This window comes from Lepidochelys kempii, chromosome 1 (genome assembly GCF_965140265.1).
Source record: "Lepidochelys kempii isolate rLepKem1 chromosome 1, rLepKem1.hap2, whole genome shotgun sequence".
NCBI classification, from domain to species: domain Eukaryota; kingdom Metazoa; phylum Chordata; order Testudines; family Cheloniidae; genus Lepidochelys; species Lepidochelys kempii.
Window position 1 is genome coordinate 137,267,742 of NC_133256.1, and position 18,807 is coordinate 137,286,548.

The 18,807-nt window shown below is 41.7% G+C and overlaps 1 protein-coding gene across 8 annotated transcripts in view; it reads left to right on the forward strand.

The window, feature by feature from the left end:
• The window catches only part of REPS2 (RALBP1 associated Eps domain containing 2), a 144,424-nt gene extending 128,729 nt beyond the window's left edge, over positions 1–15,695 (forward strand). For 5 of the 8 annotated variants that reach the window (XM_073356118.1, XM_073356151.1, XM_073356161.1 and 2 more), the window contains 4 exons: positions 4,672–4,755; positions 9,820–9,965; positions 13,031–13,139; positions 14,801–15,695. In XM_073356118.1, coding sequence (XP_073212219.1) covers positions 4,672–4,755; positions 9,820–9,965; positions 13,031–13,139; positions 14,801–14,869 — 408 coding nt within the window. In that variant the 3' untranslated portion in view covers positions 14,870–15,695. The remainder of the gene's footprint in view (positions 1–4,671; positions 4,756–9,819; positions 9,966–13,030; positions 13,140–14,800) is intronic. The other 3 variants (XM_073356140.1, XM_073356179.1, XM_073356189.1) reach the window with 1 other exon arrangement.
• Positions 15,696–18,807: the final 3,112 nt, after the last annotated feature.

Genomic DNA, 18,807 nt, shown 5'->3' on the forward strand with positions numbered 1-18,807 from the left:
TAGTCTTTTGTTGCTCTTTCCCAAAACAGTATAGTCTTAGGCCTGGTATACACACAGGTTTTGAACCATTATAACTGTGTCAGTTAGGGATGTGATTTTTTTTTTTTAAACCAAAATAGCTATACTGGTACAACCCCTTGTGTGGACGCAATTATAACAGTCTAAAGATGCCTTATACAAGTATAGCTTATCTATCCGTCTGACTCAGAGGTGGGCAAACTGACCCGTGGGACCCTCCTGCCCAGCCCCTGAGCTCCTGGCCCAGGAGGCTCGCTACTGGCCCCTCCCCTGCTGTCCCCCTTCCCGTGCAGCCTCCGCTCACTGCGCCGCCGGCACAGTGCTCTGGGCCGTGGGGCTGCGAGCTCCTGGGGCAGCGCCGTTGCAGGGCCTGGCCTGACCCGGTGCTCTGTGCTGCGCGGCGGTGCAGCCAGCCACCGGTGCTCCAGGCAACACGATAAGGGGCAGGGAACAGGGGGGTGTTGGACAGAGGGCAGGGGAGTTCAGGGTGGTGGTCAGAGGGCGGGGGTGTGGATAGGGGGCAGGGCAGTCAGAGGGTGGGGAACAGGGGGGTTGAATGGGGGTAGGGGTCCTGGGGGGCCAGTCGGGGGGGGTGGATGGGGCACCGGGGGCAGACAGGGAGAAGGGGTGGTTGGATGGGGTAGGGGTCCCGGGGGGTGGGGTGTCAGGGGGTGAGAAGTGCGGGGGGGGGGTCCTGGGCCACGCCTGGCTGTTTGGGGAGGCACAGCCTGCCCTCCATACCATCTCTGAAACTCGATGTGGCCCTCAGGCCAAAATGTTTGCCCGCCCCTGGTCTAATTGCATCCGCATTCAGTAGGTTGCAGTGCTTTAATTATACCAATGTCGTTAAAGTGATGCTACTTTCATGTGTAAACAAGGCTTTGCATTTAAGTTGTACGGTGGTGCTTACATGCTGAAGACTTTCAGACTCCACAGTAAAAGAGTGAAGTCTTTAGCACCAAGGAAGAATTCCTCATACCATAGAGTTGTAAAATCACAGCGTGTTGCTCAGCTCCGGAATGAAGAAGGAGGGGTGCCCAGGTATTTCCTGATGAGCTTGATAAAAGAGCTAGAGAATGGAATAGAATAGAGGGAGCACACCTCACATTGCTCGTCAGTGATCACCTTCTCCCCATACTCTGTAGCAGCTGCTCAGAGTGGCGTTGTGGCATATTCTGGAGCAACTTGCACTCAGCCCACAGGAAGCAGGACAGGTGCTGGTATGTAGGGCCCAAAGGTGAAGGCACTGAAATGAATGGGGGGAAAATCCCCAGCCAAAAGAAAAAAGTTGCCATTATAAATGGCACACCGTTTCTGAAATAGCTTTAGACCAGGTCATGCCCATGGACGAATACCTGTAGCTGCTTCTTGCGGAGTATCCTCTGCATTCTTTTACTGGGGAGAGAGAGATTGCCCCTCCATGAGGAAAGAGGTCTGGCTCCTAAATCCCATGAATCCCCTGAGGTACATTGTGTCTCTGGTGTTGCCCAGGCCCTCCTGACTGGTACCTCTTCTCTGGATCTTCCTCAAAGGAGAAATCCCCAACAGAGGCAGCTCATGAAAAAGTAACACACCCGTTGGCTGTACGACTATTCCTTTAAAATCTGAGTGGGACTAGTGAGGGGGAATGCTTTTGCTGCTGTAGCTTATACCAGTTCTCCGAACAAAATAAGCAATACTGGTAAAAGGACTTTATTACTGGTATAACTGCTTCTATCCTAGGTCTTTTGCTGGCATAGCTATGTTGGTTAGGGGGCTGATTTTTTTTTCATACACCTAATGTAGCTACGTTAGGAAAACATTTAGGTATAGACTAGGCTTCCTTTTTATAAGAGGAAATGGAAAGTTCAGAAGAGTTCATACATGCTGTCTCCAGTGTAGCCTGTTATCTGCCTGCCTTGTGAATGAATTCAGAACCACCAGATCAGTCCCAAGCCAATGAATATGCATGCATCTCTTGTGCGTCCTGTGATCTGAGAAACACAGTAATGACCTGTTCTAAATGCCACTAGGTGGCACTTTAAGGACATGACAGCCAGTGGTTTGTATTCATTTTACATCAGCTCCTGTACCAGAACTGATTCCTTTCTTTTATAAAATCTGTGTATTTAACCATCTGACCTCTCTAGTTAGTCGTGCCCAGTTATATTGTCAGATTCGCATTCCACACTGGGGTATGATCGTCATGATCACAAATGAATAGGCAGGGCAGTACCAACACCGATGGCTTTTGACAGCAGCGAATAGTACAATAGAAATGTAGCCCTGCAATCACTGAAGCTGTTGTTTTAATGGGTGCCCTATGCCCAAGGCACTCAAATAGCCAATAAACATAAAAAATGCTGTGGCATCAGATTGGCAGGACATCCTGAAATCTTATCCTTTAGTATTGGCATCAACACTTGATTTGATATCTGCATCTGATGGTGTCCAAACCTGGTACTTTTTTCTTTCTTTTTACAAATTTTATTTTAAGTAACATTGTTCTGCTGTGAGGTCTTTCTGTTTTGATCAGTTTAGTTGTAGGTTGCGATGCTCAAAGGAAGTCTAACTCTACTCCCATTATTAACTTCAGTGAGACTTCATTGGGAGCTGAGCACTTTTGCAGATCCCAACCTGTGTGTGTGTGTGTGTTCGTATTTGAAGGCAGTCAGTGGCAGGGGGATGAGGAGAATAAAGCTCTGTAGCTTTGCAACTGAAGTATGATCCTTTTTGCACCTGCCAAAATCTAATCGGTAGACAGAGCCAAATGGTGCTTCTCTGGTTATCTCTTCCTTCTATCTCAAACGATCCTCCGAGCATCTTTTACTCTGTTTTCCTGCTTCCTTTCTCACTCAGTTACATGTGGTCCCCTTCTGTACATTTCTTCTGAGCAGGAGGACATACCACATAGTTCCCTCTGGGGCCATCATCATTGGTTTTTCTCTGTGAATCAACCCTTTATCAAAGGAATGTGGGTGAGGGCGGAGATTTTCATTTCACCAGTGTCCAAATTCATTGCTTCCGTGATGCATTTGAGCTCTGCTGTCCCAAGATCATTCATTAGAATTTATATGCCTGAAGTGCCTGCCCGATATGCTGTTGCCAAGCCACTGAAGTCTGTGTTTTGGTTCTGAATTTCTTTCAGTTACATAAGAAATGGTTCTGGAAAGTAGGGAATCGATTGTTTGTTTCACTGGATAACAAAGAGACATGTTGTATTAAAAAAATAATTAAATCGTTTATTTTAGTGATTCAGCAAAGAGTGGCCTTTCCCCCTTTCATTCCTCTGTATGTCAGGAGCCTTCAGTTAAAATCTCAGCCTAGCAATACCTGGAAGGTTTTCTGAGTCAAAATGGTAGTACCAAATATTGGCCCCCTGGCAAATTCTTTTTAGCATTGCTTTGCTGTTCAAATGTACCATACTTGAAGGAGGAAAAGGGAAATCTTGTCAGCCATGGCATTTATTTTCCCTTCTGTCTTGAGGAATTACATATGCATTTAAAGGAGGATCACAAATCCCTCTCCTAGCATTAGTTCTACCCCTTACAGTTGTAAAGCACTAGCAAACCTGACAGAGCTTCCATCGTGCTTCTGTTGTGAAGGGAGTAGAAGTGGTATGATGAAGTCCCTCTTCAAATACTTTATAATCTATATATAATTCTGACATTGTTTGATTTATGGGTTGTGCTGAACCAGAGGCATTGAAGTAACTTTGACTGCACTAGATCGTGATAATGCAGGGACTGTTATTGCTTCCAAAGTCTCTCAGCAAGAGTCTGTCAGCAATAGCAGAATAGGTTATTCCGTACTTGATAAATTATTGGTATGAGGCTTTAGGTGAAATCCTGGCACCACTGAAGTTAGTGGGAGTTTTGCCATTGACGCCTGAGGAGCCAGGACTTAACCCTTTAAATTTAACCTCACAGAAACTAACTGTTTTGGAGAAGTGAGCATGCTGTAGTACAGTAACCCCCGGTTTGAATTTTTAGAATTTTTAGCCTGATACATTTAAGGACTTTTCTTTGGAAGTGCTTTGGCTGTTGCAATTATTTTCTATTTGGAGCTGGATTAGGGCAGGAAGGTGGTAGATTTGTCTCCTTCTATACCTTGTATATAAAGTGACATCATCACAACTTTTGCAGTAGTTCCCATTTTCTTGTTCTAGGCCTTAGCACCCACAGTCAGAGGCTCCCCTGTAAACCCCTCCCTCCCACTGAATATCATTTGATCTCATTATATATTCATATTACTATTCAGTTTTTCAACTGGAGTCTTCAGGATCCAGTGACAGTTTGCACCCCTGACCTTGGTAGTTGTTGCTGTGGCTTTTCTTTTCTCATAATGGAAGAGCTCTGTGTGTTATATTGTAGGAACCAAACCCTAGAAAAGACTCCTGGGTAGCAGGCCATTTATGTTCAGAGAAGTTACCATTTCTAGCTTTTCACAAAAAGTTTTCTCTTGTTTTCTTATCACAATAAAGGGGGGAAATGGTTTAATTAAAAATATACAAAAGATGTGTGTCATTCACTTAGCTGTCACCATAACTTCCCCCTCAGAGTTAAATTGCTAAAGTAACTTTTCTTTTGTGTCTAGTGTTTGCTTTCATTGTCTTTATTGTACATGATTGCTAGACATTTTCTGGGTGTAGCGGTGACTGATTTGTTGTTACAGACAGAACAAGTATCTGAGATTGAATTACATCCTCAGATGAATAGAGCCCCATCACAGACAGAAGAAAGCAGCCCAACGAGAAAGGTAAGGCCAATATGTCTAATGCTGTTGTTGAATGATCTGCCTTTATCTTTTTGCCTTCATCAACTGACCTTAGTTGTTTTAAGTTTTAAAGCAATTAAACTGAGGTTTAGGATTACATTTTTACATGTTTACTTTTTCTGGAGGTCAGGACACCAGGGGGAATTGGACTCACGTGACATTCACCATCAGCTCAGATAAATCATTAAGAAAGTTTTCAATCCACACGTCAGTACATGTGCATTAAGAAAAACAACTTGCCATTTGTTTACAGTATAAACACACGGGCCCTTAAAGAAGTGGGGAGAAAGAGATCAATGGTGTCTGGTCCTCATTTCCTTCCAGCCCTTCCAACATGAAACATTTTAAAAATCTGATATTAAGGATCCAACATAAGTACACCAGTTTATTAGAGCTCAGGATCTCTTCTATAATATGCATAGGATTTCAGGAATTTGTTTAAAACATGAATTACAGGTTTTATATGCTTGCAGGCATATAAAATAGATATGCTGTAACTCCAAAGGACCAGCTTATGTCATTTTCCTCCTAGTGCCTTTTGGGGTAATAACCCTTTGTGCCCTTGCTTTGTCTGGATGCCACTTCTGTCTTTTCCGTCTAAGATCAGTAGCAGGGGCAGTTGTTAATTAGCAGTTAGAGACCTAGGATCTCCAATGATACTCCACCAGGTACTAATGCAGCGCAGACATTCCGTAGTGTCTATTTAGTACTGATGTACGGCACAGTGTGGTGCCAGATGCTGCCACAGAGGGGTGTTCTTGAAAGGGACGGACCTGCTCTGCCCATGAGAAAGGGATGTGATGATGCCTGGGTGGAGGTGAGAGTCTGCACACGTGGCCTGTAGAAGAGTCGGGAGAGTTTGGGTGATGTCTGGTGGGAGAAGGAACTGTTAAAACACCCCCACAGGTGATAAAGTGGGCTTTCTTCTGATTTCCTTCTGTACTCCCTGCCTCTCCCTGCCCAGTGATGTTTCTTCCCCAAATGAGCACCACGACCTGTTTGTTTGGCTGGTAGCTCCTGTGCCATATGCTGCAGCTGCTCCTGCTGTTCAGTCACCCATATGACCGCTAGCCACCAGAGGCAGCTTTGCAGAGAAGAAGCCAGAGAGAGGATAGCTATAGCCAGCCCAGCCCACTATAGAGCTGACCACATGATGCTGGGCACCTGAAACTGGCAGCCTTAAATAGCCACTATCCCCACCCACCCCAGCTTCCTGGAGTGTATGCCCAGGGCACAGGCCTGCAGGAGATCTGCAGCAGTGGCCTGAAGAGCCGCCTCCTCAATACAATGAAAGAGGAGGCAGGAGTATCTATCAGAGTTGTTCTGCAGAACTTCAGCCCTCCTTCACCCCGCAAGGCACAGATGGCGAGAGTTTCGGATGGGAGTAGGGGGGCAGCAGGGCAAAGTGAGCCTCTGGGAACTGTAAGTTTGAGGAGAGCCCAGTGGTTATGGTGCGTTGACTTGTCTGGTTCAGGAACTATTTTATCAATAGAACTTAACTTGTCATTAGGAAGTTTTTTATAACAGAGCATTCCATATAAAAAAGCTGACTTCTAGAGCATAAAACGCTTGTTTTGAAATGTCATCATCTCCTAAAATGCAGGAACTTACAGCTGCTCTTCCAGAATTTACCAGGGAATGAATCTCTTTAATTTTCTTCCTCATTCCCCAACTTTTTTATGGGGTTGGACCCTCTCCCATGTGCATCTTCCTGATGCTTCACTCAGGTTCCCCCACATCCTCTCTCCACACACACACCCTTCCTTTGAACTCCCTTTGGGTGTTGCTTTTTTACTGAGGAAGGGACAAATGTACTGAATAAGGGACTCTGGCACTAACAAATGTATCACTTGCACTGAGCACCAGTGACTACTGCTCAGAAGACAGCTTCCTTTCTCCTAGAACAACCAGCAGTGCTCATCTTTCTCCAAACCAGCACAACAGTTTCCCCAAACTACATGCTGATAGTTTTTAAGTGAAAGCAAATTTATTAGAAAAACACAATAAAGAGAACCAGCAGTTTGAGAGAGACCCCTGAGACTCTTCCCCCTAGTCAGTAGGAGGGCGAGAAGCTGAATTACAATTATGGGATGTTGTCTAGGATTCTTAGCTGAAAAGTCCATCTAACTCACACTGATGACAAAGCTAGCATTTTAAGATGTCTTACCCAACTGCGTTTTTAACCAGATGCTAACAACTTCTCTGCCTGGCATCTTCTGGCAGGCTCAGTGTGTCTGTCTTTAACCAACAATCGTCTCATAGGTTAGTTTCCAAGTTCAGTTAGCACTAGTGGTATTGTCTCAGCCCAAAACAAACTACAGGATGTAGAACTGCTTTCAGGTCAGTTTGTGCAACTCAAATTTCTTTTGTTCTCAAAAGGACTGACTTCCCTATTATCCTGCCAAGTAAGGTTCTCTGTGTTTTCTGTTTGTCTGGCTTTAGCAATGTACCAGCCCCTCAAATAGCACTCAGGAAAATGGGGCTTTTTGACCTCCAGGTTTGGCTGTTTTTTGCAATACTAATATAAACAGAGATTGTGTATTTTGCATTTCCCCAGCTCTCACCCATTCAAGCATGTAGAAATCACATACAAGTTCCCTAGTCGTCTCGCATGACATTTTCAGAGAGAGTTATTCAACCTTGCCAAGCGTGAGGCCACAAAGCACAATCTTACCCCAGATCTATAACCATACAATAGTTACACTCTTCTGCTACCCTATTCAATTAAGTAGTAAACATAGATACTATTCAATTATTTAAAAAAAACCAAAGGGGAACCAGAGGACTGAGTTTTGGAAATGAGATTCTGAGCCTTTCTCCTAAAGGTCAGTGGTGGAAATCCAGCTCACGCCAGCAATAGTGACGGACAGGTATTACCATTTGATGGCTGTTCAATGAAGTCCTGGAAATGAACTCTTGGTCTCATTTCATATTCTAGCAGCCTGGTGTCCACATTCATAAAACCAGCATCACTATTGGCAGCCACATAGGAGGCCCAGGACTGAATACGGATAGAGGCTGAACTATCCTCTGCCCCAAGTGGTGGTCCTACCCTTTCTAGATTTGGGCATGCTGATGAGACAGGGTAGGGGAGCTTACATTGCAATGACTCACACTGCAGCCATTCTCTGTGTAAGTGGGGGACTCTGCCACTAAGACTATTAAACCAGCAACTTACATAAGGACCTCATTCACTCACTTTAATTAACAAACACTACATCTCCATTGTGAAAACAAGCAGAACAGTGTATAGTCTGAAAATGTCTGCTGTTTTCAGCAACAAATATCTTGTGAAAATCTGGTACGTAGATGTAATCTCTCTCAGCCTGGGTATACATTTTTTTTAAAAAGCAGTAAGCAAATACATTAATTATACTTTGCCATGTGTTTATTTTGAGTGTGGTATTCCACATATTTAACGCAAGTGGCTTTCCATGTTGGGTTGTGTGCAACAGATCCTGGTTTTTTGTTTGTTTGTTTGGTTTTTTTTTTTGGGTTGGTTCTTTTAAATATTTTTAAAGTAGTCATGGAACCCTGTGGGATTTTGGAATGTTAGAGACTCTACCTCCTCATAACGCTAACTCTCTTCCTGGCCTTAAATTACTTTTTATTGCAAAACACCCACAATAGCCCTCTGCTGACTCAGATTACATATTGCAGCCTTTTGGGCACTTCACTGGGTCATTTAAAGGTGTATTACTTTGTTTAATTTATTTATATTGTATTACTTGGTTCCTCAGACATAGAAAGGAAGGTAGCCTGGTCCAGTGAATACACCACTAGATCGTATAATGAAAGCTGGGTTCTAGTCCTGGCTCTGCCACTATTTCACTGTGTAACCTTTGGCAAGTCACTTTACTGTTTTTCGCCTCAGCTTCTTGCTTTGTGAAATGAGGATGATGATACTACTGGCCTCTCTTTGTTAAAGCACTTTGAGATCTACAGATGAAATGTGCTATGAAAGCTAAGCTTTATTATAATAATACATTATTATTATAACAGCCTGATACTGCAGTGGTGGTAAAGTTTTGGGCAAAATAGAGGATATTTTAATTAAAATAATGAAAGCACTTCTGGCATTTTTTATTAAAAAATAATGTATTTTGTGTTTTCTACCTGAGCCTGCCCACGTCTTTTCATGTACTTCTCCATGACAAATCATTAGCCTTACGTGCACTCATTCTGCAATGATAGTTTACATGTATGTCTTTGTAAGCCAGTTTCCGAGCTGCCTCTAAAAGGGAAAGTATTTCTGGGACCGACATCGTAGGATAGAGGAAGCCTGTCTTGTGTTTGAAGCATTTGCCTGGGACACAGGAGATCTGGTTCAATTTCTAGCTGTACCACAGCTTTTCTGTGTGACCTTGGGCAAATCAGTCTCTCTCAGACACTGTACCTCAGCTGTACTGTGAGGTTGGTGGTAGTTCTCTACCTCTCAGAGGTGTCATGAGGATAAATTCATATGTTTGTGAGGCACTCAGATTCTATGGGAATGAGTTGAGGCCATATAATGGATAGATACTTTATAATCCTTAACTGGCAATCGATATTGGTCACTCCTGGGAAATGTCCTGGGTTGATCATGATGGCAGCATATGCAGGCAAAATCCTCATATTACACAGAGCATAATTTTTTAATTATATTCCGGTAATGTCCAGAAGCCCCAGTGTGCTACATGTACACATATGCATGTACACACGCGTGTATGCCCTGAACAGCATACAGTCCAAATTCAGATAAGACAGAAGTCGTTCATGCAAGACAATTGAAGGGAGGGAGGGCAAGACACACCAACAAAAATAGCCAACCTGCAAATATAGAAAATTAATATTAAAATGACAGAATGCAGTTTTTAAAAAGCAGGTTATTACTGAATTTAATTAAAATTGAAACAGCACAAACCTTAGGCCATACTTCAGCAGTTTGTGTGTCAAAAGCATTCACTCATCATAGTCTTTTCTTTCACCATGTCATCATTGTAGCATGTCTTTGGATGCTGACTTATTTAAGGACTAACTTAATCTTTGTTTTTTTGTCCTCCAAAGGAGATTCTGCTTACTCAGCCACCATCCAAACCAATCCGTAGGAAATTCCGCTCCGAAAATCAGATGTTGGAAAACCAGGAGCTTACTCCCACTAGCAGTGTGACCTCTTCTTTGCCTGCAGCCAAACCCCATCTTCCTGCCCAAAAGTAAAACACACACCTAAAAACTACACCAAGCTGCACCATGAGCTATGACTTGACTGTGTTTGGTTTTTTTGCCTCATTCTCATATTTAATGATTGAATGACTCAGGGCATTGGTAATGAGATACAGACCTCAACTCTTGATTGCCAGTTCAAATGCAGGCCAGGTCATAGTGACCAAAAATTGTTAACATGTGATAGCTGAACAATGGCCTCTTTGAAATGCACTTGATGGTTTCAGTCAACAAATATGTGTCTACATCACAAAAGCTACCACTCAACTACCCCCTGTAACAAGGTGGCAGGGATCTTGTGCTGACCCTGTTAGCAGGTGTTTGAAGCCTGCATAATGCTGCTGAAGTTGTCCTCACTCATTCTGGCAGTTGTGGCTTGTTAACCAACCAGGAGATGAGCATGCGGGGAACGGCTCCAAATCCCTTCAATCTTGTCATCATAATAAGATGACGGTTCTCCACAGCAAGGAACTAAACTTCAATACAGTCTCAGTTACATGGGCATTCACAACACTGAACAACCCTATGGTCAGGTGTTTGCAAATGCTGTGACTGAGGAGAGCAACACTGGTTTCACCACCACTTCAGCCATAGTGTAGGAGTGCCAAAATTCTCTGACACAACTGGTCAGACTAAGCGCTTCTCTTCAGTCCCAAGCATTCTAAGACACCGCCTTTGCTACGACTTAACTTGAGGGTAGAAGGTGTCCAAGTGTCTTCACTGATGTTGAGCAATAGATAGTTGTAACGTTCCACTCCATCAAAGAGAGGCCTAAACACTGAAAAGCAATACTTCCCCCCATCTATTCTGGAACCTCATTGGGTCCAACAGTTTCGGAGCATGAACTGTAGAAACAAGTCGACCAAGCTGACAGGAGTCAAGAAAGGCTTTGCCCTCAGCCTAGGGGAGATGTTGATCAGAAAATGATTACAGTACATGTTTAATGCTTATTTCTAGATCCATCCCAAAGAAAAGAGTATCACACCAGTGTGAGTTGAGCCACAAACCACTTGAGATAATCTTAGATTGCCATGATGGCTATGGGATCTAGAGTCAGCATGCTACAGCTATTACCAGTGTGCATATTGAAAGCATAGATATTGAAATCACCGAGACCAGAGAGTCTTAGTGACTCCAATAACAAGTCCAATAACAGGAATGCAGGCGCAGGTGATGGGGTGGGAAAAGGGCTGTATTCAGTCTAATTTATTTTATCCCAGGATTCATATGCAAGGTGAGTGCAGTTGAATCTTTCTTTGGGTTTGCACATCTCCTGCAGCTGAAGTTGTATGCAAAAACCAAGGCTGTGCTTAGCCCAAATCCTCCATGTCTCATCAGCAGATTGTCTAGGGATGTTGTGGAAGCTCCTTCACTGGAGCTTTTCAAAAGAAGGCTGGCTAACCATCTGTCTTGATGGTTAGACACAACAAATTCTGCATCTTGGCAGAGGAGTAGATTAGATGACCCTTGGTCCCTTCTAACCCTATGATTCTGGATCAGGTAATCTGAGCCAAAACCAGGCCAGCTGAGTCATCCAATCAGTTCTTCACAATAAGTATACAATCAAGCTGTTGAGGGCCTGAATCTGTGCTACATAGGGATGTAAAAGGTTAACCAGTAAGCATTAGGTTTACTGTTAACCAACCTTAACCATTAATCCTCTGCTTGCCGGCCAGAGCAGCCCCAGCCCTGGTGGCCCTGCACTCGGAGGGAACCCAGCCCCGGCTGCCTCAGTTAAACAATATAATTTTAATTGTTTAACTGGTTAACTTTTTAAACAATATTTACATCCCTAGTGCTACATAACCTGGAAGATTAAAAGAGAAAATAGTGCTCCTGAGATGGCCTGAGAATGCTAGTACATGCTTTTGGAGCCCCAGTTATATAGGAAAATTGCAACACCTGCTAACATCCCTAATCAGCCCTATCTGATGCAGATGTTTGTATTTTCTCCAGAACATTTAAATGACCACATAGTGATACGTGTACGCTTTGATTTCTTTTCTTTTCTTTTTACATTTTATTATAAAGATTGATTAGAGGGAAAAATGTAGATAAACAGGTTGGTGGAAAGGTGAAAAACAATAGCAAAAGGACCACCTATTATAAGAAACAGGCACAGGTTCTATTGCAAAAATCACAGAAGTGAGCTGTAGCTCACGAAAGCTCATGCTCAAATAAATTGGTTAGTCTCTAAGGTGCCACAAGTACTCCTTTTCTTTCTGTTCAGAGAAAGAGCTAACTTGGGCTTTTTCCAACTGCTTGCCACTATGCGCTCTGTTTAAATATGCATCTGTCTTAGAGTACGTTGTCATTAAAGAGCTGCTGATGCCTCATGTACAACTTTAAAATGCCTATTTAGAAACAGTTCTGCTTATCTAACCTATATTTATCATATTTCCCTTTCCTTGTTGTTTTGTTATTACTAGCAACATTTGCATTTAAACAAATCTTTGTTTAAGAGTCATGAGCAGATGAATAATGTCCATAATTCATCTATCTGAAGTTCCATTTCTGTGTGTGACATCACAGTCAGATGTGGTGGAAATGACTGGTATAAAAATGGAAGATAAGTATTTCAAGTGTAGAAAGAAACAGCAGAAGCAGCTAAATTCTTGAAAAAGCAAAGATTTTATTTTCATGCAGATGTCCTTAATAATAAATAATTAAAAGATACTAAAAATAAGTAAAATTGTTTCTAAGTAGAATGTTCTGTACATTTTCCATTAGGCATTAGTGAGATTTTAAACCCCATTAAGTGTTTGAAAACAATACTGGCAAGGATATTGCAGTAAATACAAATATATTGAAAATAAAATAGTTGAAATGGGCCTAAAATAGGTTGATGGTTCAGATTAACAAATGAGACCATTTTGCTTTTGAATCACCCATCTGATTCAGTCATCAACACTTATTTACTACCTTTTCTTGTAAATTGGTATCTTTTTCTTTTGATCAAGGTTCAGTACACAAGTACATAAAGGGGATGTCTGGTCTCCTGGGGACAGTCACTGTTGAGGCTCTTTTCATTGAAATGTTTTGTATTTATCTCCAGCAGACAGTCTTCCAAGCAGAAGAGGGCTATTCAGACTGCTATTCGTAAAAACAAAGAAGCCAATGCGGTGCTAGCCAGGTTGAATAGCGAACTCCAGCAGCAACTGAAGGTAAGGAACACCTTGAATATCACAGTTACAAGGCTTGATGCAATCGGTTGTTTTTCACCACTGGCGAAGGATCTAGTTCCTCTTTATAGATGAAACCTACTGCTTTGTTTCCAGACTCTCTCTTGAAAGAGTGGCTACGTTGTACCTTTAGGGTGAGTGGCCTATATAAGAAAATGTGAAACCTAAATGCAAAGGGTTGTGGTGTCGATTGAATTGAGTTTAAATGATGATTCTTGTGTTTTGAATGCTTCTAGAGCATTTAATGCTGTCTCCTCAGGCATGAGAGGAACTCAGACACAGCTTTCTTTGTCCTGATCAGTTATTTAACTTCTTACGTTCAGACATTCAGTATACAAAGTATTGGCTGAACTGTTGCCTTAGATGAGCCTCTAAGAGTGATTGTAAAACACTATCCATTAGCTTGTATTTGAGAACTTTTTGGAGCATTTAAATTGGTAAGTTCCTGATCAAAATAAATTCTTTTCTTTTTAATTGTCCAATCATGAAGTCAATATATTCCTAAATTTTTCTTCTGCTGAAGCTTCATGTCACTTACATAGACTATCATACTTCTACGTAAGAAGGTCTGAACATACTAGGAATCCTTTCAGAGACCATCAACACTGGTTGCCCGTCAGTCAGAGGAGACTACTGTTGCTCTTCCCTCGCGGGTTGAAAGTGCCACCTTCTGCAGCACTTCCAGCTCTTTACTGGTCTGGAAATGTGAGACCAGGACCAGAATCTGAACCCTGATGTCCTACCTAGTAGCACAGTGGGCTGCCCCTGAGTTGGCCTGCCTGACCTTCTTTCCTCCTTTAGCATTCCTCTGCAGCTCTGTCAGAGTCCTGAGAAATCCCCATGCTATATTTTTCCTAGCTTCACATCCCACCCCGCTCACTCAACATCCGGTGTTACAACCACCTTCCTTGGATCCGGACTGACGTATGATTCCACATAGGAACTTATCATTACCACTATTCCTGAATTGTCTAGAAAGAGCTCTCAGGAACAGTGCAAGGCAGACTCTCCCTGCCAGGGCTGAGCATGCGGCCTTTAATAGCAAGGTAAAAAGGCAGTATGGCCCAGTGGACTGACCTTGGGGAAGGATGTCACACTTGTAAGTTTTAATAGCAAACACTCTGTCACCATTACCTTTTTGTAGTCTCTCTCTCTCTCTCTGGTATTTATATGCCTCCCATTTTCACACCTGAGCACCTTACAATCTTTAATGTAGACTCCAGTGAGGTCAGGCCGTGCTATTATCCCCAGTTCACAGGCAGGGAACAGAGAGAGACAGTGGCAGGCCAGGGTCACACACAAAGTCTGTTTTGGAGCAGGGAATTGAACCCGGGTGTCTCAAGTCTGTGCACTCACCACTGGGTCATCCTTCCTCTCATCGGCCAGGTTGGGCAAGTCCCTGGCCTCTCTGTGCTTGTTTCCCCATCTGTAAAAAGGGAATAATTCAACTTATCTCAGTAGGTTGTTGTGAGGGTTAATTACCTAACGTTTGTATGGTGCCTTGAAACTATAAAGTGTGATGTAAGTGGTATGAACTTGAGATCTGTAAATGCCAGCTGTTACTAGACTACTCTTTAATAATGCAGCTTTGTATGTGTGGGTACCAGAAAAGTTATAGCATTTCTTTTTTCTCTGTGCTCCAGGAAGTTCACAAAGAGCGAATTGCATTGGAGACTCAGTTGGAACAGCTTCGTCCTGTAACTGTCTTGTGACCTTCAGTACATTATTCAATGGCAATAAATGGACATTTGTGCCAAGACTTTTTGACTCGGTTAGCACAGCAATGTAAAATCTATGTAAAGTTTTCACTGAGGCAATGGCACTGGGAAAGTGGAATGTGAGTTGGGGTGGTTGTTTTTTTGCGCACCACTGTCCACATTTTCTCTTGTGGATGAAGAGGGTAGATGAGATAAATGTCAAACCATAGGTTACGTCTAAGAAACGAAAGTTGTTTCCTACTTGTCCTTCAGGATATTACAAAATGCAGTTAACCACCAAAATCAGCCATATAACTCTGAAATTATTAGTGGTTTATTTATTTAAAGAATTCCTGATTTATGTACTTTCTTGAAAGCCAATTATTAAAAGTTACATGCATTCAAAATTCTTCTTTATATTTAAAGTTTCTATTCTAAGGTGGTTTCTTCTACGTTTCTGATTTCACATAGGTTTATACTGGGGGTAGTGTCTGTGGTTTTAAAACACAAAAGAGAATAAAAATAATTGTACAGATAGTCTATATTCACAATCACGTCACTTCATTGTCTTTTTAGTGCCATTTATGATTATTGGTCATTTATGTCTTATAAATATTTCAGGGTTTGTGTTTTATAAGTTAAATCATGTGAAAATGGAGTTCTGAGAACTAAAAAGTGTTGAAACGTGCTGATTTTTAGAAACTTTTTTTTAAAGCTATACCCCACAGGGAAAGTTAGAAATGGGCATGTTTCTCTGTATGTAATTAATGTGTGCTTGTTAAAACAACAGCATTGTAATTTTACCAATGGAAGTTAAAATGAAGCATATATTGTGCTTGTCTTTGGAGACATGGGTTTTATTTCATGTTTGTGTGCATTGGTCAGCATTCCTGTTAAACTAGCTATTGCGTTTTTTAAAGGACCTGAACTCGATGTTTGATTCCAAATGAAATAAATGTATGTATATGCTCTAGGTAGGATTTTTAATGACTATGGTGTGAAGAAATGAATCCTACATGGGGTTGTCTGTTGAGTGGCCTTAATATCACACAGGAGATGCTCCTTACAGAATGAGGCTCCCAGGACCTTTCCCTTCTCTAAAGGGAGAGTCAAAGGCTATAGTACTCTATCTGGGTCTGATCTAGGGCCAGTTGAAGTCAATGGGCATTGGATTAAGTCTTCTTTCTAATGAACCTTTTAGTTTTTGGGCCAATCCTCATATAACAGGTAGTTTTAGAAGTAATGAAATCAGCCTGTCCCCTTTGACGTATGCCGCATTGATGAAAACATAGCATGCATGCTGTCCTCTTTCTTTCCTTCCCCCCTCGCAGCCCCACATGAGATGCATTGTATAGTCCATTGTTCAGTGATGTAAACTAAGCATCTGCATTAAGTTTGCAAAAGCTCTGCATACATTTTCTTCTATTATTTTTGATGTTTTATCCATCTTGTTTTGGAATGCTCCCCAAGGGTGGATTAGAAATAACTAGCCAGTCTCCTGTCAGGATACAGTGCAAAATGGATAAATGTGAAAAAGCTGCAGCGGAATAGCAGAGTAGCCAGAAGTTTTATCGAGATGTAAAACAAGAATGACATATATGTAAATGTTTAAAGTTGACATGGTGACTGCACAGACTCCCTTGGCTGAAGTTTAGATGGATTCAGAGTTTATAAAACATTACTCCAGTGTTGGGAGGGCAGTCCTCACATTTGTAAAACTATATTAACTGAAAGTTTGTTTGGTAATACGTCACTCCTTAGCTAGCTAACCACTGTTTGTGTCTATGACAACGAACTGAATTTTTGGTTTTCTGACTTCTTCTGTGTTAATGCTCTGCAGTTGGAATCAGAGAAATGACCATGGCTTGTGACTAAATGAAGTTAGAATCACAGCTTCTCCTAGTGAGCTGCAGAAGAAATCTGCCATCATCTTCCCTATTAGTGACAATGTTCAGAACTTACACCAGTCGTTCTTAGAGAGATAAGGCGGATGAGGTAATATCCGTTATTGGACCTACTTCTGTTGGTGAGAGGACAAGTTTTGTAGCTCAAAAGTTTGTCTCTGTCACCAGCGGAAGTTGTTCCAATAAAAGACATTACCTCATCCACCTTGTCTCTCTAATATCCTGGGACCAACACTGCATACACGAGTCATTCTTTTCATTTATAAAATTGAATTGTTAGATTTGAGTGAGTTTAATTTTTTTTAATTCTTGTTTTGTCGTTTTATTAAGTAACAAAATGACAATTTTAAAGGACAGAGTTGGGTGGCACTTTCCATATTTGTGATCCAGAATGTTTGGAAGAAGCTTTTCAATTCTTAAGAAATGTACAAATGTTTTATTAAGCTCTTTGGGTGAGTAAGGGTGGAGGAAAGTAGTCCATAGGGCTTTTTCAAAGATCTGTCATGCAAAGTACTATTATAATTATTTCTTATACTATGAATCAGGATACCTGGATGACCATCAATGGAACATGTTACTTGGGCTTGGTCTACACTAGCAACTTATGTTGATATAATTATGTCGCTCAGGGGTATGGAAAGTCCACTACCCTGAGCAAGGCAGTTATTCTGACCTAACTCCTGGTGTAGACAACCTTATGTTGATGGGAGGGCTTCTCCTGTCAGCATAGCTGCCACCTTCTGGGGAGATGGAGTACCTACGCTGATGGGAGAAGGCCTCCTGTCAGGATAGGTAGTGTCTTTACTGAAGTGCTACAGCAGCACAGCTGCATCGGTGTAGCTGTGCCTCTGCAGCCTTTTAAGTGCAGACAGGCCCTTAGTCATCCTGAATCATAGGGGTTAAGACATAAAAGGGTTTATACCATTTCTGATGCTGAGCTTTTAGAGGTGCATTCCAATGTTCTACTGAGCTCAAGGGGCCATCCTAATTCAGACATTTTATGTGTAGTTTATTATATTATTGATGATGGTATACCACTTTACACAGTGTGGAAAGCAAAATAGCAAGGGAAGAGTTAAGACATGTTTTATCTCTGAAGCACAAAGTCAGGAAGTAAGTTACCTGGAGTATCTTCCTAGTACTTCAACAGTTCTCATAGCCTACAGAAGATGTAAAATCTGCTCCTGCTGTTATTTGGTTAAAAAAAAAATTGTAATGGGAGTTACAGGTGCTCAGCCCCTTTGAAAATCAGGCCATTTATTTAGGTGCATATGGCTAACATTTTCAGAAGTGCCTAAGTGCCATTTTCAAAAGTAACCTAGGCCTTTAGAAGCATAAGTCCCATTAACTTTCAATGAGACATAAGGAAAAAATGTCAAAAGTGCTTAAGTGACTTAGGACTTTCAATGAGACATAGGCTCCCAAGCTCCTAAGTCACTTTTGAAAATGTGATTTTGGCTCCTATGTCACATAGGCAATTTCAAAATTGTAGACTTAGGCTAAACTTTTCAAACATGGGTGCCTAAAATTAAGCACTTGTAATGGCCTGATTTTCAGAAGTGCTGAACATCCATAAATCCCATTGAAGTCAATGGGAACGAAGTGCTAAGAACTGTTTGAAAATCAGGCCATTTTATTTCCATTCTAAATGTATATAATGGCTCAACATCAGACACTATGAACAAGTTGTGGGGACCTGTTTAAAGATAGAACAGTCAAACTAGACAATCACGGAACATTGTTTAAAGATATTAAATATTAAAGATTACTGTTCTGGTTATTAAACTAGTATTAGGACACCATGGACATTTATATAATATCTTTTTTTTATGGCTCCCATATTGCTGGATTAAAAAATATCAATCATTAGCAAGTTCAGCCCTATTAGGTTCAGAAATGTCAGTTTTAACTTGAAACGTTATTTCCAAGTACAGTTTTATAGGATGGGAGATGGTCACTTCAGCGAGAGGAACTTTTTCAGCTTTCTTCTAAATATTTCAAGCTTCATATTGTACTCAGGGTCTCAGAGCATATCTTGTCATTTCACAT